A 26,036-nucleotide genomic window follows, 5' to 3' on the forward strand; every position below is an offset into this window, starting at 1 on the left:
GCGGCGAGTCATGTCGGACGCCCGTGATTTGCATAAAGTAGACTAGACCTCAGCTTTATGCAAATGAGGAGCGGGCGTCGTGACGCTCCGTTTCTCGGATCGCGACGCCACACTACCAGAATGCATTGCGCGGCATTGCGTGGAAAGCACGGAGCCTGTGGACACGTACCATTACTGTGACTGACGTTGTGTTATTGACATCCGTGCGACCAATCAGGTGATGACAGACAAGGATCACACCATCAAGTAGGGAGGGGCGCTGACGGTCTACAGGTACAGAGCAGGAGGGAGAGGAGGAGAGAAAGAGAGAGAGTGGTGCGCGAATAGCAGACAAGATGAGTGACAGTCAGAAACGAAACAGCATGTAAAATTCAATATTCTGGAAATTATAAGGTTTAGTATAATTAAATTGAATAATTTAAGTGATATATGCGCACACATACTAATAATAGGTCAAGACAGTGCTAAATTTGGCTGAATTATAAAAAGGCAGAAGTGAAGTAAAACGAAGAGCCGTTTGGGGAGCCAAAAGAGCCGGTTCCTCTTGGTGAGCTGAGCCAAATGATCTGGCTCACTAAAAAGAGCCGAGATTCCCATCACTACTGGAGAACGTCTGTTTTTATTGGACGAAGGATGCGCATACGTCATCAAGTTGGGACGAGCAGACATGGCGTTTGTTGCTGTTTGCTAAACGTTAAGCTGTATTACAAATACACACAATACTGCTATTTTAAACACATTTAGACATTATTCAAACGCTGGAGGCTGTGTTGGTAAGTCATTTAATAATGTACTCAGCTGCTTGCAGTTCTGTTAACATGTGTAACAAGCTGGCTGTGTATTAAACTATTGTTATGATCATTTGGTTTTCTTATTGTTGCCTCACAGTGTGTCACATGAGTCCAGTATGAGTGGGGGTTTGGCACCAAGCAAGAGCACAGTGTATGTGTCCAACCTGCCATTCTCTCTCACCAACAATGACCTACACAAGGTGAGTTCCTACAGCTGTTGACAAAGTGCTGTGATCAGTGTTGTTGAAATAATGTTAATGATGCTTTCACTTTCAATGAGAGTCAAATCCCACTGTGGTCTCTGAGTCCAAGCAAACTTCCCTTACTGAAATGGATCACTTTGTCTCATTTCAGCTATTCACCAAATATGGAAAAGTTGTAAAGTAAGTAATGGCTCTGTCATAATATATTTTGTATTATTTATATTTTACTGCAATGTGTAAGGCAAGGCAGCTTTATTTGTAGAGCACATTTCAGCAACAGGGCAATTCAAAGTGCTTTACATAAACATTGAAGAACATTGCGACAAAGTGCAAAAGAACATCAAGACATAATTAAAACAGTTATAAAAACATTAAAGATTAGAAAATAAAAACAAGCTAAAAATAAAAGCTAGGATAGAAGCTAAAATAGAATATAACACACAAGAGTAAAAGCTCTAGTGCAGTATAAGATCATTATCTGGTTTAATAAAAGGCAGCAAACAAGAACGTTTTAAGCTTTGATTTAAAAGAACTCAGAGTTGGAGTTGGTCCTGCAGGTTTCTGGGAGCTTGTTCTAGATATTTGCTGCATAAAAACTGAACGCTGCTTCTGCATGTTTAGTTCTGACTCTAAGGGGACACTAAGCAGACCTGATCCAGATGACCTGAGAGGTCTGGATGGTTCATAACATAGCAGAAGATCAGAAATGTATTTTGGCCCTAATCCATTTAGTGCTTTGTAAACCAAACAAAGCAGTGAATGAATAACCCCCACAACAATCAGTTAAAGGCTCTGAATACTTGTATTAGTTATTACACGTTTTAACCCTCTGAGACCCACAATAGACCCGTTTGTCTTTTTTGGGGAGGACAGGGGGTCAGCAGTATACTGTATGTCACATAGAAGTGGTGTACATCATCTAAAAACTGGGAACCCCTTCTGTTCTAGAAACTGCTCAGAAACCCCCTTATTGTTAATATACGTAGGACAGCCATACATCCCCTGAATGCTCTAGGTCTCTAGTTTGTGGTTGTACAGTTTCATGAGGCTGTGATTATCTTAGAGGTCACAACAGGTCATTTTATACAGTGAGGTCAAATTTAAAAAAAAAAAAAATGATCTCACTACAATGAAATGGCTACTATGAGGACTAACATCATCTCATTGGATCCACAAGAGTCTCAGCTTTACAGTGATACCCAATTTATGTAATTCCAAGACTGTTTAGGGACGCCAGTATGCAGAAATATTCAAACACATCATTTTTAGAATAGGCAAAAAAATAACACATTTATACTGCATGCGATTATCATAAAGTGGGCATGTCTGTAAAGGGGAGACTCGTGGGTATCAATAGAACTCATTTTCATTCACATATCTTGAGGTCAGACGTCAAGGGACCCCTTTGAAAATGGCCAATGCCAGTTTTTCCTTGGCAAATTTAGCCCAACTTTAGAGCGATATTTAGCCTCCTTCCCGACAAGCTAGAATGACATGGTTGTTACCAATTGCTTAGGTTTTCTAGGTTCATATGATGTCAGTATCTTCACTCTAGCTCTAAACTGAAAGCCGAACCTGCTACAGCCTCTGAAAGGCAGTAACAATGGTCGGAATCCCCAGCAATCCCGCGGTTCTCAGTAGGTATTAATACCTGTGATGCTTATTTCAGGGTTACGATCGTTAAGGACAAAGACACTCGCCAGAGTAAAGGGGTGGCGTTTGTTCTCTTCCTGGACAGAGAATCCGCTCATAACTGTGCGAGAGCAGTGAACAACAAACAGGTGAGACTATCACATTAAAAGACCGTCAGTGCTCACGTACAGCAATATGTCTCTGAACATAAACTGCAGTCTCCTGGTCAGTGATGTTTCTTTAATGGATATTCACTTCACATACAAATGTGTTTGCCTCCCAGTTGTTTGGCAGAACAGTGACAGCGAGCATCGCCGTAGACAACGGGCGAGCAACTGAGTTCATAAGAAGACGGAACTACACAGACAAGACTAAATGTTACGAATGTGGGGTCAGTACATATTTAACATCTTTTATCCCGTGAGATCGTCCAATTTTATTGAATTGCATTTGCAGGTATATCCTTTTTTTCTGCCCTGAATAAAAAAAGAGTGTAGAAAATGATCCCAGAGATCTGGTTTTGTGTGTTTTTTTTAATGAAACATCACAGGATACAGGTCATCTGAGCTACGCATGCCCCAAAAACATTCTGGGAGAGAGGGAACCTCCGAAGAAGAAAGAAAAGAAAAAGAAGAAAAGGGCTGAAGAACCTGAGCATGTGTAAGTACTTTATTGCTGATATATATATTGTGAGATTTTTATATTAGATAGTGTTGTTTTTGTAATGCCTACATCTTTTTCCCTTTTTATAGTGAAGAAGAACAAGAAGAAGAAAGTGAAGAAGAGGGAGAGGACCCAAACTTAGATAGTCTGAGCCAAGCCATAGCTTTTCAGGTAAGTGCGTGCAGATATAGAAATCCAAATAGACATCTCAAATGAAATGTAGCATACTCTCCCTAGAGAGCTAGTAGGTAATATGAAGAACTGCTGTTTGAGATTGAGGCTATGGGAACTGGATTTATTTAAACCATATGTTATTATCGTTTAGCAGTGTCACATTTCTTCTGTCTTTTGTGTCCCTCTAGCAAGCCCGTATCGAGGAAGAGGAGGTACAGAGGAAGCAGGCACGTATGTCTCAAGAGGACGGCGGTCTAGCTTCAACGTCTTCAGACTCCAAGAAACCAAGGATCAAAAAGAGCGCGTACTTCAGTGACGAGGAGGAGCTCAGTGACTAATAATAATAATCATTATAATACATCAAATATTGCTTTATTTTTCTAAGTTGTATTGTATTATATAGTGGGGATGCTTCCAATTATACTTTTTTTTTTATTCTTCTTGTACATAGAACTAGGGCTTTTTTTCTGTTTCTAAAAATAAAGTAATTGTTCTTGGGTTGATTGAGTCTTTTTCTACGTCAGTCAATAAAACCGTGTTTCTTAACGACAAACTAAATGAATTGTTGGTTGTTCCAGTGTTAAACACAGAATCCGATAAAGAATGCTGAAGGAAGAAAAGGTTATTTACTACTTTGCTTAGGTTGATGAAGTAAATGGAAATAGGAAAATGCTTTAAATGTCAATTTTATTTATCATAAATCAATTTAGAGATTGGATTATATTTTATATATGACTAATTTTGTCCAAAAAAAAGTCAAGAGTGTTGATGTATGTCAGTTTTTATGAGCAGTTTTCTACTTGATAGATTACCAGCAAGGATTACAAAAAAAATCACCATTTTATAGACCAAACAATTAATTGATTAATAATGAAAATAATTGTTAGTTGCAGCCCTAGTCTATATAAAACTATAGTAAACAAAACAAGCCATATATCTGTTAATAAAAAATTTTATCGGAGTATGAAAAGACTTAAATTGTAGTAGAGAAAACATGACAATCACAGACATATTTTGTCTTAGTTTCTTAAAACTTGTCCCAACATGAAGATGAAGCTGCTGTTCCATAAGAACAAACATTTTCCTGCAGTGAATTACTTTATAATGAACAGACTCCATGAACCTTATAACCCACTGAACAGAATGAGATTCAATAGCAGAAAATCATACGTTATCACGTATAAAAGAATACATGAAATGATCCTGTGTTCCTGCCACAACTGGAATGAGCACTTTGGATTGAATTATAGAGAAAATAAATGATTCCCCTTTTTGTTGGGGAACCCCTTCAAGGACCCCAATTTGAAAACCACTAATCTTATGCATGTAAATCCTAAATACTGCAACAGATAAAAAGCATCAGATGAGGTTTCCATGCTGCACAATCTCACAATCGAGATAATAATGGAGATCTAGTTGATATGAAAAAGGTTTGGGAACCCCTGCGGCCTTCAGTCCGAGCTCAGGGCTCAGCAGCCCCATCCCTTTGACTACCAGCATGATAGATGAGTCACAGGAAAATGTGCCTTTTTTTGATGCCCTACTTGCGTCAGCAGCACGCAAACAAAGAGAGGGATTCCCCACAGTTTAATAATGCGCCTGGGATCTGAACTGCTACGGAAATATCTGCAGTCTGCGAGTTAAACGCGAAGCTGCACGGATATGAGCTGATTCCCCTCAGCACACAGTGAGCTGATATGAGCGGTTAACACACACACACACACACTGCTGCAGGCGCTACATTAGCTGCTATGGCTTTGGTTGCGTTTAAGTGCTGTCGGAAATTAAACAGGCTTATAACGAGGAGAATAAGATCAGATATTCCTTTATTAGTCCCGCAGCGGGGAGATTTGCAGTGTACAGCAGCAAAGGGGATAGTGCAAAAAACAAGATGAATCAGCTAACACAGTAAAAAAAAAATAGCTAAACAAAGTGTAACAAAATATGAACCATTTAAATAGAAGGAAGTATAAGAATAGGAGCAGTATTTACAGTATTGACAATAAACAGACTATTAACAAAATTGACCAAGTGGAAAATGATATTGCACAGTGAGAATGAAATTAATGAATGAATGATTAAGCTTCTATATGTATTTGTATTTTATATCAAACACAGTGTGTTTTTTCAGTATTTTCCCTCTTTGTGTACAAAAATGGCTACATGTCATAACCAATTAATATGGATATATTTCCTTTTATTTAGTTTTTGAAACATTTTGTGAATAAGCTGCTATTTGTATTTGTATTTTATATCAAACACATTTTTTTCAGTATTTTTTCCCTCTTAATGTGTAAAAAAATGGCTACATGTCATAATAACCAATTAATATGGATATATTTCCTTTTTTTACTTTTTGAAACATTTTGTGAATAAGCTGCTATATGTATTTGTATTTTATATCAAACACAATATGTGTTTTTCAGTATTTTTCCCTCTTAATGTGTACAAACATGCGTAGGCTACATACGACTAGTCAATGTCCAATTGTCATAATAACCAGTTAATATGTCTCTTTAACAACCCTTTAGTACACAGTAATACGACTTTCCAGCGTGTACCATGAAGGCGGCATCGATTCATCAAGAGGAATGTCAGCCTCGGGATGCAGCTCGGCTTCTGATTGGCCGCAGCGACGTCACGTGACGCCCCTCTTTCCCAAGCGGAGTTTCCACGACAGCTGGAAGCCGAGCGGGGCAACACAGACCAGGCGGCGCATCGTTTCTTTTCTTTTCTGCTACGAAATATCGGGAAATAACCAGACTTCTGCTCGTCTCAGCACCTCCAGAGAAACCCTGGTCTGGCATGGGCGACAAGAGGAGTCCCACAAGGTAAAAACCAGCGAGGCAGAGCAGCCAGAGAGCAGGCAAAGCTAGTAGCAGAGAGGGGGGGAGCGGACACGGAGGAAAAAAATGGGTTTTCTCTCCACCGTCTCTCTCTCTTTCTCTCTCTCTCTCTCTCTCTGCATGTGTCTGTGTTCGTGCGGGTAAATGTGTGTGCGCGCTGGTGTTAAAACCTCATCGCCAATTACAGTAGTGTCGGATCACACAGCAGCGCTTTGCAGATGATTTCACTAAACCCTCCTCTACTAGGCTTACCCAGATGTTTGCTATCGATAGCCGAGCTCAACTCACTCTCCTTCCTTTTCCTCCACTCTCTCTCTCTCTCTCCACCATCTACATTTTCTTTTTTATATCTATTTTTGTGTGTATTTTCTTGTTTTTAAAGGCCGAAGCGTCAACCGAAGCCCTCCTCCGACGAGGGGTTCTGGGACTGCAGCGTGTGCACGTACAAGAACACGGCGGAGGCTTTTAAGTGCATGATGTGTGATGTCAGGAAGGGGACGTCAACAAGGTAAGGATGGATGGATGGATACTAGCTTTCTTTTTTTTTTTTTGCAATAGCAGGTCCCCAAGGTGGGAGGAGGTGGGGGGGGTCCTTGGGGACTCCCCCTCCACCTCCTCCCTCCTCCTCTCAACAAAATGAGGATCATTTTAATATCTCACCCCTCTCCCTTTAAGCAATTTGTGCATTTGAGACAATGAATTATCGTATATTTTCAGATATTGAAACCTTATCCCACTGTTACTATTCTATAAACAGCTCAAACAGTAAACACACATGGTGTAGGCTAGTTCTTTTAGTGTAATTTCCTGGTAATTTAATGCATTTATGCTGTAAAAGATATGACAATTGCTTTATCCGAGTTGTCCTCAAACTCATCATTTTAATTCCCATTTCCTCTGAGTAGTGCATTAGTCTGCATGTTCACACTGACCTCCCTAAAATGAGGAAATAGTCAGTCAGAAAAGAGGGATGCCTCACTCTTTAAGCACACACACATCCATCTTATTAAGATAATGATCTTTTTCAGATATGCAAACCTTCCCACTGTTACTATTCTATAAACAGCTCACACAGTAAACAAACATGGTGTAGGCTAGTTCTTTTATTGTCATTTCCTGGCAATAATTGCATTCATGCTGTATGTTTGTATATTCAAAAAGATATAACAGTTGCTTTGTCCGAGTTGTCCTCAAACTCACCATTTTAATTCCCATTTCCTCTGAGTAGTTCACACTGATCTCCCTAAAATGATGAAAAGAGGGATGCCTCACTCTTTAAGCACACACACATCCATCTTATTAAGATAATTAGATATATTTCCTTCAGATATTGAAAACTTCCCGCTGTTACTATTCTATAAACAGTTCAGACAGTAAACAAACATGGTGTAGGCTAGCTCTTTTATTGTAATTTCCGGGCAATAATTGCATTTATGCTGTATGTTTGTATATGCAAAAGATATGACAGTTGCTTTATCCGAGTTGTCCTCAAACTCATAATTTTAATTCCCATTTCCTCTGAGTAGTGCATTAGTCTGCATGTTCACACTGACCTCCCTAAAATGAGGAAAAGAGGGATGCCTCACTCTTTAAGCACACACACATCCATCTTATTAAGATAATTATGCAAACCTTCCCACTGTTACTATTCTATATACAGCTCAGACAGTAAACAAACAAACAAACATGGTGTGTAGGCTAGTTCTTTTATTGCAGTTTCCTGTAGGGATGCACCGATACCGGATCGGATATCGGGCCGATACTGACTCAAATAGCTGGGTCGGGTATCGGTGACAATGGGGCCGATCTATTCAGTTCAATTCTATGTTTATATACTATATACATTATATACTGGGATTTTAATTCCTGTTAAAGTTTTGACCAATTTGTTGCTGCATTAAAAAGGTTTACATGTCAGTTGTAATTCCTGCTAATTTTGAAGCTTTTTAACCAGGTTGCTGGTGCATGATTTATTATTTTGATAATAAATATCAATTCAGTAAATGTATATATATGTATTTATTTGTTAGGAAAGCAATATTTAAGTCAAGTCTGATGTTGCCTTACACGTAAAAGAATGATCCCAGTCACTTCCACACAGTGAAGCTTATTAATTAAACACTGGTATCAGATCGGTACTCGGTATCGGCCGATTACCCAAAGCTATCTGTGTCAGGACTGAAGAAGTCAGATCGGTGCATCCATAGTTTCCTGACAATAACTGGATTCATGCTGCATGTTTGTGTGCAAATGATACAACAATGCTTTATCCGAGTTGTCCTCAAACTCAACATCTCTTTTTCACATCTCCTCTCCTCTGATCGGTGCATTAGTCTCCATCTTCTTGCCCACACTGACCTCCGTAAAATGAGGGAACGGGGATGTCTCGGCTCTATAAGCACACACACACATCCATCTTGTTGCCCCGGAGATATTTGTAACAGATGAGGGGAAGTGGGTGAGTGGGGGGGGGGACTAGATACTGCCAATAGGCATGCACATAAACTCATACACACACACACACACACACACAGGTGCTTGAGCATAGAAATACACAGCATGTAGGTACACACACACACACTGGTTGGCGTTTTGTCCTGACATCAGTGATTTGAGGCAGGAAGTGACTGAGTGGCAGTCATTATCAGGATGAAAACACAACAAAGGGTGAAAGGACAGGAAGTGTTTGGCTACGAGGAACACAGTGTGTCGTTACATGATCTCCCTCTTTTAATATATCCTCTTCTTGCATTCGCACAACTTCCCCCAATGATTTAACTACAACAACAACAACAACACATCAGTGCAGTTGTCAGCTTTACAGAATTGTCGTATTTCTTGTGTCGGCGCATGCACTTATCTCCCTGTGTGTTGTTTTTTGTGTGCGTGCGTGCGCCCTTGTGTGTGTGTGTGTGTGTGCGTGTGTGGGAGGGCTAGTTGTGAAAAGAGGTTGTCAGAGCAGCTGCCAGACAGACAGCCATAGCTCATTACTATGCAACAGCTTAATCAGCCCCGCTGTCATCAGAGACACTCGCGTATACAGATGCACTCAACATGCAAATTTTACACATGACCGCGTGCGCATCCCCACACACAAACATCCTTAACACGCTCGCCCCGTAATCGCACACTCGAGCACACGGTCGCCGCTCGGCGGCAAACAAAGCGATTGAGCGGCAGACATGCTGTTGTCGTAGGGTTCAGCTTATTGCGGTTGATTGTTGAGAGGACACTCCAGGGACTCGCTTCTGTAAAAAAAACAAGCGGCATGCAGCTTTGCCAAGAACCTGTCTGGAATCCTCACGTCACCAAAAAAGCTGTGACCCTCTTTTGTCTTCCCCATCTGGGCATTTTTTGGGCAAGTTGGCAAGGACGCGAGGACCCAGAGTTCCTCGCTATAACAAATGACAAATTTAGTCCATGAGAAGGTCTTATTTAATGTTCCCAGAAATGCTGTAGTGTTTTGTCATGCTCTTTCCCCCCCCCCCCACACCACACGCAGGCTAACGCTGCAGCAAAATGGCCACACAGGTGGTCGCAGCTGTTAGCGAGGCCGAACACGAGAGACAAGTGGATTTCGCAGCGAGCAAGCCAAAAGGTGGCAAAAAGGGCACGTGCAGAATATAAATGTAGGACACGACAAATTCCCTCGCCGGGTTGCTAAACAAGCACGACGGAGCCGCTGCTGCGGAGTAATGAATTAATGCTCGACACGGGTAACGGGGGCATCCAGCGGTGTCCCGTAGCCTGAAGGTCACAGGTGCGACAGCCAGCGTGGGCGCTCAGTGGAAGTGCCGCTTATCACTTATCATCGGTCGAAAACGCACTCTACCTAAGTGACAGGATCAGCAAGTATATAGGGAACATTTTAGGACACGGCAGAGAAGTATTTTAGGAGCCGTCAGAGAGATGGAGATGAATGTTTTATGAAGGTGAAGGGTTTAGAGAAGATCTTCGCCGCCTAGATCCCCTCTCTGATGCGGAGAGATGATCTACTGCGGAGGACCCAAAGCTGGCGGGCTGATTGAAAGCATCGTGGTCGAAAGGCTGCGAGTTTGACTGAAGACAGGGGATACGTCAGCAGGATTGGACTCGCTTATCGGAGGGAGGAGGTGGAGTGAAATAGAAGAGAGAGAGAAAGACAGAAGAGAGAACAGCCTGACGTTTCGCTAATTCTGTTAGCGGCTAGGGAGTCGAGTTTGAAGAAACATAAGTGGGACTTCGAAGCTTTGACTGTTGTCATGGTAATTGACCTCCGAATCAGTAATCAAATGCTTAGTTTTTTGTAATATACATCCATCCATCCATCCATCTGCAACCGCTTATCCCGTTAGGGGTCGCGGGGGGCTGGAGCCGATCCCAGCCGACATTGGGCGAAGGCGGGGTACACCCTGGACAGGTCGCCAGTCCATCGCAGGGCTGACACATATAGACAGACAACCATTCACGCTCACATTCACACCTACGGGCAATTTAGAGTCCACAATTAACCTAACCTGCATGTCTTTGGACTGTGGGAGGAAACCGGAGTACCCGGAGAAAACCCACGCTAACACGGGGAGAACATGCAAACTCCACACAGAAGGGCCCCAAGCCGGATTCGAACCTGCAACCCTCTAGCTGTGAGGCGCCAGTGCTAACCACTGCACCACCGTGCACCGTGTAATATACAGTATGTAGTAAAGTACAAATCCCAAAATACCCCATGAAATAAGGAATAATCCCACAACATTATTATTTATTCATATTCAACATGAATTATTATTAGGTTTTCTCAGACGGATGTTGCTGTTTGTTGTGTGTAGAGGTGCGTACAGTTGTGGGAGATGGAGACAGACAAACAGAAGAACATGTCAGTCGCGGCGTGGTATTCGGGACAGCCCCTAATTTACACAGTAAGAAACAGAAAGGAGTGTTTAAATATTCTCTACTCTTTTTAAAGAAAATGCACACAAATGTGCAGATTAATATTGAAAAAAGATGTTTTTCTACAGTGAGCTGCTAGTTTACACTATATTAATTAAACCCATCTTAGAGGAGCATCGGGTTCGCAACATATCACGCAGCCTCATTACACCTTTAAGACTTTTCCGAGAAAAAAAAAAAGTAGGAGAGGTGTTTTATCTTCCTGCGACTCTTTGGGCTCAGTCCCAGCCCTTTGAAAAAAAGCTGCAGCGTGATAGATGAAAGTCACGGTACAGCGGTTGAAAAAAAAGAGGCTGTTTGATAAGTGCAAGGTCACAGGTTTGATTCCTGCATCGGCTGAAATACACCCCGGCAGAGCGAGGCCTCCCTCCCTACATCACTCCCTCTCTCCGGTGCACCCATTACTACTTGTTCCGGATTAAGAGTGTCATCTTAATGTTTAAAGATGGAAGACGAGGCATGTGACAGAGTTAATGCTCCCGTCTGGTGTTTTGGAATAGCTGGAATAAGCTGAAAATGTCATGTGAAGTGGTGCTGACAGACAGTAGTATTTGGCTAAGGACCGTGTTTAGGTTTGGGTTTAACAGCTGAGTGTAATAGAGCGGCGGTGTGTGTGTGACCTTCTCTTGTGTCTCGCCGACACCACCTGCATCTGTTCAGCTTTGACAAGTCGGGCCCGCCGGGGGAAACACTCTCCGTGTGTGTGTGTGTGCATGCGCTGCGTTCAGGAGCTTGTTTTGCAGCATTGTGTTTCTACAGGTCAAGACAGTGAGCCTGATCATGCTCTGATTAGTTCTTCCCTCTCTGTTTGTGCTCACTTTCTCCCTACCTTTTATCGCGTCTTTCTCCCAGCCAGTCCGCGTCTTCTTCTCTCTTTTCCAGCACTTGAACTTAACCTTGGGGCGTCTCTCGGTGACAGATTGACTGATGTGCGCGTTTTCGTCAGCTCCACCTAAACAAGCACACGCTATTCTGGCTCGCTGGCAACCTGTCAGCATCTGGCTGTTTAGATGTTGTTTTATCATCTCTCCGCTCAGGCTCGCCCTCACAGTTCATGCGCAAGTGCACACCCACTAAAAGATTGTGGAATTGCTGGAATTGTGGAATTGGCAACGTTGTTATTGATGTACTCTTTTAAAAAAAATGTATCTTTCAATATGACGCAGTTAAGAGTATCTTGTGTAGGATCCCAGCATTTTTATTACGTTTTTTTATCATATAAATAAAAAAAAAAAACGCAAAACAGACGAACAGAGGCAAGACAGATTCGTATTAAATAGTAGTGGAAATCACCAGAGGCCCCACGATACGATATCATCACGATACTTAAGTCACGATACGATCTCATTGCAATCGGATATGTTTTATTACCTTTTTTTCAACTGCAAATTATGCAGTTTGTCAACATCTGGTTTATCTAATAAGATACAGTTTTCACTCTGTTCATCTGTTTTTTATTCACATATCTTGAGGTCAGAGGTCAAGAGACCCCTTTGAAAATGGTAATGCCAGTTTTTCCTCACAAAAACTTAGCATTGGAGCGTTATTTTGTGTTGTTCCCGACAAGCTAACATGACATGAATGGTACCAGTCTCTTCACTTTAAGACTGAGCCCACTACAACCTCTGAAAGACAGAATAGCAGCCCGACAGTTAGGAGGTTAATAGTTTATATAATAAAAAATGTATACTTGACGTCCGTGTATTGATACAAATTTCCCACGCAAAATATCGCAATATCATGCTGCATTGATTTTTTCACCCACCCATAGCATTAAAGGTATTAAACCAATACATATAAGCACTTAACAGTTAGTTCTCGACTAACCATTTAGTCCAAAAAGTGTCAGGAAAATAATGGTGAATGTCCAAGTTCAAGGTGGCATCCTCATATATCTTGTCTTGTCTGACTAAAGATATTTAGTTTACAAGTATATAAAACAGAGAAAAGCTGTAAATTTTCATTTTCTAGAACTTGTAGCCAGTAAATTTGGGGCATTTTACAGAAAAAAAGACAGCAATTAATCACATGTAAACAAGATAATATGGAACAAAATGCCATCATAAAAAATCAAGATGTAGTACAGTGGGAAAAAAAATTCTGATGTAGATATCAGTAATTAAATTGTTGCCATTTCGAAGCTTTTGCATGACCTTTACGAATCAAGCCAGCGATTGGTTGCAGTAGATATGCATCATAAATATGAGAGTGATCAGCCTGCTGGAGCCATCCGATCATATGAAACTGAGAGCTGTGAGCTGCATAGACGAAGTGGATGGATAGAAATTTGGGATTCAAAATGCAAAACAAAACTTCTTCTGCAAAAAGGAAACGGATTAATTATCTCTCTTTTCTCTCTGTTTATTCTGCATTGGTGCAACTGCCATGGAATACTAATATACGCTATATACATACATTAAAATGCTGCCTGAAGGAAAATGTATCCGTTTGAAATGCACAGTGTAAAGTGTGAATTAGCTGTACCTGCATATTGTTCCACTGCCTGAGGGGTATCACATACAGTATATATTTAGAAGAATGCAGTTTCCTTTTGGCAATTAAATCAATTCCCCTCTATTATGCATATTATTATAATCAGTGGTGTAACGATACATCGATCCGGATCAATATCTTTCAAGATGCGCCTTTATTTTGAAATTCTTAACTGATAAAGCATTTGCACTTAAACATGAGAAATGTGGCACGACATAGTGAACAACAGGAGGTCTATTTTTTATTAAAAAGTATAGATTGTTTTTCATTTAAATGTCTGGAAGAGCCCAGTAATAAAATAGTCATAATTTGGTTGCTTTTTGTGAGTTGATGTAAATGCAGCTGTGTTAAATATAAATGAAATAATATCGTCTCATATCGAATCAAAATGGTATCGTATCAGACTTTGTGATATCAGTAAATATCGTATCGTTGTCCAAAGAATCGATAGATGAAACTTGTGATTTACACCCCTAATTGTTAGCTTCCTAGCTTCCCTCCTCTGCACCTTTTACAGCATTTTACAGGGTCAAGAATCAAAATCATTTAAAATCGGAAACTAATGTTGTTTAGCTGGCAACATGTTGGAAAAGCAAGCTAATTTACCAGACGCAACTGCCATTTGGCTGCCGTGTTAACGTCGGTGTTAATTTCCCCCGATCTGATTACCCAAAACGTGCAACTAGCAGAGAGCGACACATTTCACTCTCACCCTAGAGTCATGTCGTATTGTTAGGCAACACCTTTGGTGCTAAACGTCGCGTCACGTAACGTATAATCCCCTGAAAAGATCTCTTTGCAGACATTCTTGGTTGTGTGCATTCTTCAGTTTTAGAGGGCAGGTAACAACAACAAGAAATACTGAACAGGTTTCATGAGCTGGATCTGCAAAGTGAGAGTGACAACATGTATGCTATTAATACAAATAACTGATTACTGCAACTGTTTAATGAAACGATTGACTACATCACCAATCTAAAATGATTACATCCTCTTATAAGTCGTGCTCGGTCGTGTGGGTTACTAGTTTTAGCGCTCGCACGCAGCACACGGACGCCGAGCGTACGCCGAGGACAATGAAGCTGGCTGTTATCACATCACCGTGGCTCAAGATTATGGCTACGTGATAAGCCTGTAATTACTGCGGTGACACTGATGCATGACATACTGCTCTATGCGTGCGAGAGTGTGTGTATGTGTGTGGTGTGTGGGTGTGTGAGAGAGGAGAATGTGCTATATAGTGTGGCTAGCGGGCTGTGGAAGGTGTCATAAACCACAGGATGTGGAGAGCCATCTGTCTCACACACACACACACACATGGCGTAAGCATGTACGGGCAGGGAGAGGCATTAATCATCGGGTTGGAGGAGCTCCCAGGAACGGCCTACGACCCGCTGATAGAAAACCTGACACACACCTACACTTCGACGGAGAGTGTTTGTTCAACAGGGCAGAAAATAAGCTATTTCACAATGATCTTACAATCGGCACAGAACAGTGAGATGAGATTTGTTTATAGCAGCAGCAGCAGCAGCACTCATCAGTGCTTATTTGCAGTCCATCAGCTGTCCTGTGGGCTGTTTGCTCATCACACAATGTACTCGACAAATGTTAGCAAGCAGTCCAAACATCTGCAGGATTCTGCACTGCTGTCTTTTGGGGGTGTAAAACGTTATCAGTTCAACATTTTAATGCCTGTAATAATGGGGCCAGTGTTGCCCTGTCACGTTTTTGAGCTTTGCAAATATTTCAAAATAAAAGATTATGAAGGCTTTCCCCTAAATACACTTGTGTTTTTAAGATAAATACTGCACTGTACATCTGTGCACCTGGACTTTTATGTCTTTGCACAAACACTTCACCTCCTTGAAGAGGTGAGATTGTTGATTTGATTTAGAGTCTGTCCACCCAAAAAAACACAAGACAATTGGTATGCATACTTTGGGAGAAAGTAGTACTCAGTTAGAGAATTGTGAGTAACCTCGTGGGTATATTTTGAAATAGATGATGCAATTTAGATTTTAAAGTGGATTTTTTTTTTTTAATTAAAAAGGCTGAAAAGACGAGAGACACCTTTTGGAGCTTTGAAAATATTTCAAAATAAAAGACTTTGTCCAAAACTATGAATGCTTTGCCGAAAGACTGCCTTTCTGTCCTTGCACAAACACTTCACCTCCCGAGGAAGTGAGATTTGTATTCGTTACAGCGTCAGTTTTCAGTTTTATTAGGGCCTGTCCACCCAAAAAACATAATAAGACTTGAGTGGTTTGACAATTGGTATGCATACTTTGGTAGAAAGCAGTTGTCAGTCAGAACACTGAGTAACCTTGAAGGTATAGTTGGAAAAAGATGATGCTGTTCAGATTTTAAAGTGTCATTTTTTAACATTGAAAGGCCACAAAACCAATTGTCGCTATCTAGTGAAAATCAATATATCTCCAAATTTGGTCATTTTTAGTAGATAAACTGAAGAGATACCTTTTGCTTTATGCGTTGTCTCAGGCTAAATTAAAAAAAAACATTGGATTATCTGAAAAACATGCATCGTCACAAAGCTGAAACCACTCATCGTCGCTGTGATTTCTAAGTCGTCTTTTTCACAAAGGTTATTTTGCCTCGTCTATAAACAGATTCTGGCTCGCACCGCCTGCGTTAACTGCCGAGTCTTCTGTGAGCTGCGGCGTTTATGACCCGTTTGTCCGCTGTGGCAGAAACTTGACGGTCAAACCGTCCTGAGTCATAATTCGACCACCTACTGAATGTGTTATGCGACCAAATTGGGACCAGAGGAGACATTTTTCTGGCAGCGTCGTTGGTTCTTCGACTGCTTTGTGTTGGTGGAGGAGTGTGAGGTCAGTGGGTGCATCAGAAGGAGGGAGGGAGATAGCGATAGACGGTGTGTGTGTGTGTGTGTGTGTGTGTGTGTGTATGACATATTTGCAAAGGGGTCAGCCAGAGTTTCCCTGTCAGTGAAATGTGTGCAGGATCAGTGGCACTTTCCAGCTCTTCCAGTCTGCAGCACAGGGGGAGTTTGTCTTTAGCTTGCTGTTAAAGGGCTAGCGTGTAACATTTTGTAGGATCTATTAGCAGAAATGGAATATAATATTCATAACTATGTTTTCATAAGTGTATAATCACCTGAAACTAAGAATCTGTGTGTTTTTGTTAGCTTAGATTGAGCTACATAGTGAGCGGGGTCCTCTTCACTTTGCATTCAGGAATGGACAAAACCACATCCTATGGCTCGCCATCTGACTTCCGTTGCTCGAGTTTTGCACTTGTTGGCTCACCGTTAGCGCAGTCTTGGAAAGGGAGGAGTGAGCGGAGGGGTACTCGGTTGGTTGCAATCTGCAACCACACCGCTAGATGCCGCCAAATCGTACACACTGCACCTTTTAAAAGCAAAATTATGCTTATTTTGTTTGTTTAATCTAAAGCAAGATAGAACATGGCAGAGTGTCTTGCACTTACGCTCTGGAAATTTAAGATCTTTATTGAAGTAATGAAAGTGAACTAGAACAAAACGGGTGAAACGGAAGGACTGATGGCAACAGACAGTGAAATATTATCGACAACAAACATACCAAAGAATAAATACAAAGAGATTGTGATTTCCTTTTCAAGAAAATCAAATTCGGTGTGATTTTCCGCCCTCGTCGTGACGTCCTAATTTCCCAGCGTGGGACTCCATTAGCTGCCGTGGAATAGATGAGCACGAGTGGAGCGAATATTGATCGGAAAACAGCGGCCTCCAACACGCTGTATTAATGTCAGAAAGAATAGGCCGTTACATTAGGCACAGAAATTCCTGTTTGGAATCGATAGAAACACAAACGCACACACTCGGCATCCAGATGGAGGCCAGTAGCGAACGGCCTAAGTGCTAAGATAATAACCATTTGATTGGGTTAACAGAGGCAGCTCTGTTAGGCCTGCTGCTCTGCCTCACCGAGTGATATTAGCTCGTCTCCTCTTTCACCTCCGGGTTATTGAGCCGGCTCTATTAGTGAGAATCGACTTCATTGTTATACGTGAAGAAGATAGGATGTACAAAATATGTTTATGGTGTTGGGCTCGATCGCTCTCAGGCAGTCTTATTTTGAAACAGAAAAGAGCAGAAGTAGCCTCAGGTGGTGTTTTTTTCTTTTTTTTTCTTGAACGCACATCAAGCAAAACACACTGCATTAATGAGCAATGGAGACAGTAGTAATTCATTCTGTTTATTACATGCAAGTAAATCACAGAAACCATATAATGTCATCCTGAACAGAAATCATAAATCAAAAGGAGGTTATGAATGTTGTTTTTATTTTTGGGAAGCTCGGCCCGAGGGCAGGATGGTCCATTTTTGTTGTGACAGTTGTTGTTTTGTGTGCGAGCTCCAGTAAAATTCAGAAAAAAACTGACATTTTCTTCGTTATATCGGTTTTAAAAGGATGTCAAGGAGTGCCGCGAATGATTTGAGCTGAGGAGTTGGGAGAGGTCTCTTCTTTTATTTTGTTAAAAAAAAGGTGTCAGCAGTTCTTTGCAGCGTCGTGCTGACAAGACAGACATATTAGAGGATCTCCACATCTCCTCCCTATCAGACGGTTATGTAGGCCAAGAGACCCATTTGCATTTCGCTCTAGCCTCACTAGCATCACCGCAGCATGTTCTGTGAAGGCAATGATAACTCCGGGAAAGAAAAAAAAAGACTGACTCTGGGAGAGAGAGAGAGAGAGACTCTTTGAAGCTGGGCCCCAATTTAGGTCATCCCAGAACTGTTAAACAACAGCTTTGCCCTTAGAACAAGACAGCAGACCAGCAGCAACCGGCTTATATAATTATTTCCCTCTTAGAAAACGGGGTAGAAGCCTCTAAATTAAGCTAAATAGGCCACCGAGGCTCTTTTTTGGCAAAACAAATGTGGCGCATTGCACTTGTGCCAGGTGCTCAAACTCATTTTGTGGATGGATTCTTGTCAAGTCCGGTGCATTTTGTACACTCTGTACTACTCGGTACTGCGTTTCACCCTCAGACTGTAATTGCATTAGGCAAGAGCAAAGGGACATTTTTCACAAAAGCACCCGGAGGCCGATGTTTTATAATTGCAATACTTTTCGAAGGGTTCACTCACAGGTTGGTGGACTTGAGTGAAGCTGTTGTACCAGAGAGTTACAGTATGAGATTATCAATCGTCCGGAGGTTGTAGCGGGCTCAGTTTTAAAGATACAATGAAGATACTGGCATCATATGAAACTAGAAAAAACCTAAGCAATCCATTGGTACCAACCATGTCATACTAGCTCGTCACAAAGGAGGTTAAATAACGCTCCAAACTTTGGTGAAGAAAAACTGGCATGGATGGCCATTTTCAAAGGGGTCCCTTGACCTCTGACCTCAAGATATGTGAATGGAAATGGGTTCTATGGGTACCCACGAGTCTCCCCTTTACAGACATGCCCACTTTATGATAATCACATGCAGTTTGAGGCAAGTCATAGTGCGTCAGTGTGTTGACTTGACTGACAGCTGTTGTTGCCTGTTGGGCTGCAGTTTGTCATGTTATGATTTGAGCATATTGTTTTATGCTAAATGCAGTACCTGTGAGGGTTTCTGGACAATATTTGTCATTGTTTTGTGTTGTTAATTGATTTCCAATAATAAATATATACATATATTTGCATAAAGCAGCATATTTGTCCACTCCCATGTTGATAAGAGTATTAAATACTTGACAAATCTCCCTTTAAGGTACATTTTGAACAGATAAAAAAATGTGCGATTAATCATGGACAATCATGATTAAATATTTGAATCGATTGACAGCACTAGTTTAAAGCTTATACTGTATGTCTGATGAGTTTGTTTTCTGTGTTCATTTTTAGCTCGAATTATAAACCCGACTCGTCTCGACAGGGCTCAGGAATCACACTGTGCTCTTCTGCTGTTCCCATCGTGCCCCATCATGCTTCATCTGCTGTGTGTGTGTGTGTGTGTGCTTGCATGCATGCGTGCAGTCACGTGCACGAATGCATGCATTTATAAAGCATGCATACGTTTTCACGTGCACCCATTTTTTATTTGCATGCATCACTTTGGCTTTTTGGTGCAGCGTGTGTGTGCACGCCGCGATGTGCATAGGTGCATTCATACATACATACAACTGTGTCGATGTGTTTGTCTGTGCACATGCAAAAATCGGGCACTAGATGTGCAGGCTCTCTCAACAGATGGCCTTTTCAGCACACTAGCCTCTCGGCTAGGGCTCTTGCCAGCCCCCAAAACACACACACACACACACACACACACACACAGTGACACACACTCCTGCACAGAAATACGATCGCAGCCTTCGTGCATTGCAAACTGTTGCCAGACCAATTGCATAATGTATCATTTTTTGAGACAGCAGGCACTCGCGGAGGATGGAAATGTGACTGTGAGGAGGAACGTTTTAGTTAACGGTGTTCCACTTTTCTATTTGATATTGGATATTTGCCTTTTAGCATTCTGCGGAGCTCGTGTGTGCGGAAGGTGCATCACCTTCACTTTATCAGGCAAAGCATCGCCATCAGCGAAACACTGTTTTTCTCTGTCATCAATAACAAACCCGGGACCCGGGACTTCTGATGCGAGGCGGCGAATACATTACTGTGTGTTTTGTACTGAATAATGAAATCTTAAAATCCATCATGGGAAAACATAATTACACAGAAGCCACAAAACACAACAGATTGTGATCACGGATGGGAAGCCGGTGAGGGATCACACCTCCTGATGCTACAGTAGTGACTAATGGTGCCTTCAAATGGGGGTCGTGTTTAGCGTGTTCACAAGAAGAGTTCATATGAACGCCCACCCTCTTGTGGCGTTCACGACCTCGTAAGTGGAAAGTTTCTGAAAGCTCCAAGCTGTGACGTGTTTGTTGATGTTGTCAGAGATGGCGGAGGCCTTGGAAGTTCATTTTTCGGTACATAATAGATGAATATATTGTAATTTTAGTCGTATATTGTTTTCAGCTGTAGCATTATAAAATGCAAAATTTAACTGCACAAAAGCTGCTAGCATCGACAACAAGGTCGGCAACGCTTGTGACTCGTTATCCATGTTGAAATTAACCACTGGTTGGTTGAGGCTGATATAGTTTTCTTCCAGAAAAGGTTCACGTGACGAATCAGGGAAGGACACGTCGTTACTGATAAGACCCAATCAGGACAAGAACGTGGGTGTCTGCATCATCGTTTCTACCCGTTCAGACTAAAATGCAACCCCGGAGTTTTAAAACCAAAACGGGGTCAGCAGCGTTTTCAAACGCCTCCTTTTTAGGGGCTTGAAAACGCCGTATTAGTGTGGATCTAGCCTAAAAAGAAGCAGCAGGTGATGCTCGTTTCGGCTGCATACACCCTCGCCTGGAGTTATAAGAGACCCAAAGACTGCAGTGCAGGAGAATTTTACCACATTTTGGGAAGAACGGGGAAAAACATCTTGGGTGTGACCTTTTTAATAAAAACGTGACACACTGTGGTTTGATGTCAGAGCTGATCTCACTTCTCTCCTTTACACACAGCATCACACCGCCCTCGAGTCTCGTGGATTTCTTTGCAAAAGCAAGCAAGTAGAAAACGCCTCTCGTGCATTCGGAATTCAGCGGATCTCGCACACTTATAATTCCTGTCACATCTTTGTGTTCACCAAAAAAACAGATCTCAGCGTGTCAATGTTTATCCCTCTGAGCCCTAAAACAAGCCTGTGCAGGTACACCACCACACATATCTCACAGATGGCTGAATCCTGGGTTTTTATTCTCGACGTGGTGCCAGTGCTAAGAACACTTCAGCAGCATCCGTCCTAACCGGCACTGGCAGCGATTATTGGCTCTTGATTATGGCGGTACGCTAGCATGAAGCCATGTGCTCACTGTGATTTTCCCTCTCATTAATCTGCCACACTCTGTCTCTCCCCTCTCTTTATGCCTCCCTTCCTCTCCCCTCCGGATCAGGAAGCCTCGTCCCGTCTCCCAGCTCGTCTCGCAGCAGCAGGTAACGCAGCAGTTCGTGTTGCCCTCACAGCCCAAGAAGGAAAAGAAGGAGCGGGTGGAGAGGGAGAAGGGCGACAGAGAGCCGGCGCTCAAGAAGAACAGTCACAAGAAGATGAGGTAAACAAGCTGACACTTGGGGGTTGTGGGGGTGGGATCAACAGGAATCAGATATTACAGGAGTGCATGAATAAACACTAGAAAGCATAGATGGTGTTTGTGTTGCCACCTAGAGTGAGGTTGTCATATTTTATAAAAATACTTCAAAAGATAGATATGAGGAGGGAGGGAAACCCCGTTTCAAAGCGGCGTCTTGAAAATGCTTTTTGGGAGTTTTCAGTGACGTAGCAAAAACATCAAGGTGCTTTCAGTCATGGGGAAATGAGAGATTTTGCAAGGGGCTTATTAATATACTCACTCTCCCACTCACTCACCAGGCCGAGGTTAAAAAACATCGACCGGAGCAGCGCCCAGCACCTGGAGGTGACGGTCGGGGACCTGACGGTCATCATAACGGACTTTAAGGAGAAGGCCAAGCCCTCGTCCACCTCGGCGACGTCGTCCAGCACCGCGTCCACGGCCGACCACCACAGCCAGAACGGCTCCAGCTCAGAGAACACAGAGAAGGGGCTTTCCCGCTCGTCCTCGCCCAGAGGAGAGGGGAGCTTGGTCAACGGAGAGTCCCACTGAGTCATTCCTCCCACCCCCACCCCCGGCCTCCTCCACCTCCACATCTCATCTGCCTCAACTTCAGAGCTGCACACGACTAAAACCGTTTTCTTTCTTCTGGATTATTACAGTTTCAATAGGAATTGTGAGCATCAGATTTGGCGAGTTTCATCAGTTTAAAAGATTCTCCACGGCACTGGATTTCTGCATTTAGAAAGCAATATAAAAGACCTCTTTTTGCTCCATCTTCAACATTTTTAAGTGATCTACATTTTCACTTCGGTGCACTCGAAAAAGGATTCCCACCCGCTGTCCAAAAGACGGTTTTATTCTGACGAAGAACTTCCTCAGAACTGACCTGAGATCTGTCTGAATAAATGTTTGGACTTCACGGTCCTGTGCGGTTTCCCTCTCAGAAGCACCCGCCTGTTGAGGTTTTTCCTTTTCAATATTTTTTGTGCAGCCCCCACCCTCGATATCACCTTCGGTGGCCGGCAGAGGGACCCTCTTGTGGAATCTTCAGCCTCCGTTTGGGATCTTTACCTACCCCCGTTATAAACCTGAACCATCTATTACACAGCTCTCAGCGTCCCCCACGCTGAACCCTTCAACCTCGCAGCGAAACCTCTGCTCCTGCTCTCGATTACTCCCAAGCTTTTCCTCGTGGACTGCCTCTGCTGTGGAGTGACTTTTTGGTGACGCAGCACAGCGGCTGAACTGTTTTAGGGTAACGCTTGGAGCAGGTTGTTTTAGTTCAGGTAATGCTCGTTATGTCCGTGTAAGGGCATCGGGCAGGTTTTGATAAAAAGTCCTCTTTGAAATGGTGCTGGAAGGTATAGTGTATGATTTTAAAGGATAATACCGGTGTTTTTTTTGTTTTTTTTCCCAGTTTGTGCCAATAATCTACTGTACGCTACCCTGCTGTTTGGTTTGCACACAGTTGGAGATACAAATCAGGGTTTTATTATTCTATCTTTGCAGCCATTCCTTTTGTAGGGTATATAAACCTGCATTAAGTGATATTTTTGATGTAAATCATGCTAATTTGAGCAATGTGAAAAGATGAACATGTAAAGAATTAGCAACTCTCCGGCCATATTGCAGCTTTAAGCTCAATGGGCCTCATGCAAGAACCGCTCGCACGAACAGATTCGTTCTTAAGCGGCTTGTAAGAGGGATTTAGGAGAACTCACATTCACCAATTTTCTTGTATTTTTAATTTTCTCTCATGAAAACAACTTACGAGTGGTCCACACCTGTCATAGGAGTCATGTGTAATCAGTCTGCTGTTATCCAAACCAAAGTTATGGATTGTGTATTTCATTACTTTGAAGCAATTTAAAGTTTGAATATCCTATCTAAAATTACTCCTCATAATTATGTTGACATTATCCTGTTTGACTCTGCAATTATAATGTCATTCTAAATGTATTCATAAAGCCTAATGATATCATCATTCATTTCAAATTGGCCATTGATGCTATTGTATAACACTACAATATCAATATGAACATGTCAAACTGCAAAATGACTCAAATTACGCACTAATTAAAAGGTTAATTTGTCTCTCTATATAATAATGTCAACAGGAAGTGTAACCAGGCGCATCATTGCTGACTCACGTGTACATGTAGCGTGTCTTTAAACAGCATGCCAATATATTGGCAGAGGCAGATGACCGTGACAGGACGCGTAGCCTTATATGGTATCATTGTGGGCGTTAATTATGCCCCAATGATACCGTTAATTACAATTCTCATTAACGCACAGGTCATTTACAGGGTTATCTGAAGTTAGGAGCGTTTCCTGAATCTGACGTGGCGCGCTTGTACGAGCCCACGGTACGAAAAAATGTAAGAGAAAGTTAAGAATACGAAAATGTTCTTGCATGAGGCTCATTGTTTTGGTGTTCTGACCCTCACATAGACCAACCATAGACTATCCGTGTCCAGCAAACCAGCTGTTGTTAGACTACCTGGCCAGCACTAAATCACAGAGGATTGAAGTTTCTGGTAAAGATAGTCTTTACCAGCTACTAGTTAACTAGTACAGACCAAACCAGAGCTAAAAGTTGGGTACATATTGAGCTAATATTGGTCAGAAAGACCAGAAACACTAATCCAAAGGGATGTTTATGTTGGTATATGTCTGCCAGATATGCAAGTAGACCAATACATTGCTCACATATTAGCCATGACAGTCTCTCAGGGCTTTGAGTTGATTTTGCAGTCTTGCCGTACCCTCGTGCTATAAAAAAAAAATCACTTAATGCAGCGTTAAGTTATCCAAGCTTTGTTATTAATTGCTGTAGGCTCGGTCGTACTTTATCTGTCACATTGTGAGTACATGATGTGTCACCAATTGCTGACATCCTCCATGGTACACCACCGTGGTTACTGTCAATCACAAGACTCCCACAGAATGAGATGTACACAAATATAGCAACAGTTTCTTTATACATCATCATATATGTGCTTTTATTTGTATTTTCTCCAACAAGAGCTAACTTAAAGTCAGGGAAGACGAAAAAAAGAAGAGTTAATTGCAAAATGAGGAATATGTCCACTAAATGTAGACGATAGTTGAGGGACTGTAGCTGTAAATGACACCGGTATTCTCCTTTTTAAAATCTCTGCTGCACAAACAGGGCTGCACCTGCTCAGCGTCACAGTGGAAAACCGGATGGTGCCCATGCTGTTCTGCCCCCTCCACCCTGGACCCAGTTTGGACACAGCATGGTGCCTCTACTACTACGGGGAAAAGGAGCTTTGACTCCTGGACATGCGTAAGCTTGATGGCATTGCCGGGTGTGACGGACTTCAGAAAACTGTTTTAAATTCCTCCATTTTGACGTAGCAAAGTGGGGGGAGCTTTAGAATATACTAAACCCCTCCAGCAGAACAACTATAGATCAACCTAACTACACAATAACTTATGAAAACCTGTAGAGTACTACACAGATGAAATGGATATTTCTAAAAAATATTGTACTACAATGTTTTGATGTGGTTGTATTATCCATCATAGCAGTGTTATCGTCGAGAGTTTTACGTTAACATTTTTAGCACAGATCCTGAGAACTATCATGGCATGATAATATTACGGTCTCGGTATATTGTGGGACAGGCTATGTCTCTTAGTTTGTTAGCATCGTTTTAATGTGTCTCATAGGTTCACCGCACTAGCTGGGACTAGCTGTGTGGACTCGTGAGAACCGTCTGGACAAGACCTTTTTTGTTATTATTCGGTTTGTGGCAAAAATGGAAAGACACTTAAAAATATGTTGGTTGTCACTTGTTGTTTTTTTTTTGTTTTTTTTTTGCTTTGCCATGCTCAGTTTTAAAAAAAAAAATGTGTGAACTTGTTTATTACATGTCTGAATAAGAAAATTAGAAAATTCAAACAAAAGAGATCATTTTAGTTTTCTGTCATTTCATGAAGGTGCATGCACTTTTGTGTTCTCCAGCCTTTTTCTAAGCAGCTTGTTGTGTTTTCAGCTCCATCTGGTGAACGACTTAATAACTGCTTCTTATCCTCAACACATGCAGGTTTCAAAAGGCCCATAATGCACCTCTGCATACATTGAACATTATGTTTATCCATGTCATGACTTCATTATATA

General features: G+C 41.9%; 2 protein-coding genes across 2 annotated transcripts; both read left to right on the forward strand.

Annotated features, from left to right (window-relative positions):
• The first annotated feature begins 618 nt into the window (after window positions 1-618).
• On the forward strand, window positions 619-4,012 carry zcrb1 (zinc finger CCHC-type and RNA binding motif 1). Its single transcript, XM_037759841.1, has 8 exons — window positions 619-773; window positions 889-991; window positions 1,146-1,174; window positions 2,664-2,775; window positions 2,910-3,017; window positions 3,177-3,286; window positions 3,379-3,460; window positions 3,652-4,012. The coding sequence occupies exons 2-8, from the start codon at window positions 908-910 to the stop codon at window positions 3,799-3,801; spliced, it is 675 nt and encodes a 224-aa protein (XP_037615769.1). The 5' UTR covers window positions 619-773; window positions 889-907; the 3' UTR covers window positions 3,802-4,012.
• A 2,068-nt stretch (window positions 4,013-6,080) lies between these two features.
• yaf2 (YY1 associated factor 2) lies at window positions 6,081-25,826 on the forward strand. The gene is made up of 4 exons (XM_037760858.1): window positions 6,081-6,294; window positions 6,692-6,817; window positions 21,710-21,865; window positions 22,183-25,826. Exons 1-4 carry the CDS (start codon window positions 6,269-6,271, stop codon window positions 22,433-22,435), a joined length of 561 nt encoding a protein of 186 aa, XP_037616786.1. The 5' UTR covers window positions 6,081-6,268; the 3' UTR covers window positions 22,436-25,826.
• The last annotated feature ends 210 nt before the right edge of the window (window positions 25,827-26,036 follow it).

The sequence above is a fragment of the Sebastes umbrosus genome, chromosome 23 (assembly GCF_015220745.1).
Source record: "Sebastes umbrosus isolate fSebUmb1 chromosome 23, fSebUmb1.pri, whole genome shotgun sequence".
NCBI lineage: Eukaryota > Metazoa > Chordata > Actinopteri > Perciformes > Sebastidae > Sebastes > Sebastes umbrosus.

Excerpts from the sequence above, each read along its gene's own strand:
- zcrb1 (XM_037759841.1), top strand. The coding sequence starts at position 908 with ATGAGTGGGGGTTTGGCACCAAGCAAGAGCACAGTGTATGTGTCCAAC. Across the intron at positions 992-1,145 it reads CCAACAATGACCTACACAAG|CTATTCACCAAATATGGAAA; the intron begins GTGAGTTCCTAC and ends GTCTCATTTCAG. Across the intron at positions 3,461-3,651 it reads GCCAAGCCATAGCTTTTCAG|CAAGCCCGTATCGAGGAAGA; the intron begins GTAAGTGCGTGC and ends GTGTCCCTCTAG.
- yaf2 (XM_037760858.1), top strand. The coding sequence starts at position 6,269 with ATGGGCGACAAGAGGAGTCCCACAAG. Across the intron at positions 6,295-6,691 it reads GACAAGAGGAGTCCCACAAG|GCCGAAGCGTCAACCGAAGC; the intron begins GTAAAAACCAGC and ends TTGTTTTTAAAG. Across the intron at positions 21,866-22,182 it reads AACAGTCACAAGAAGATGAG|GCCGAGGTTAAAAAACATCG; the intron begins GTAAACAAGCTG and ends CTCACTCACCAG.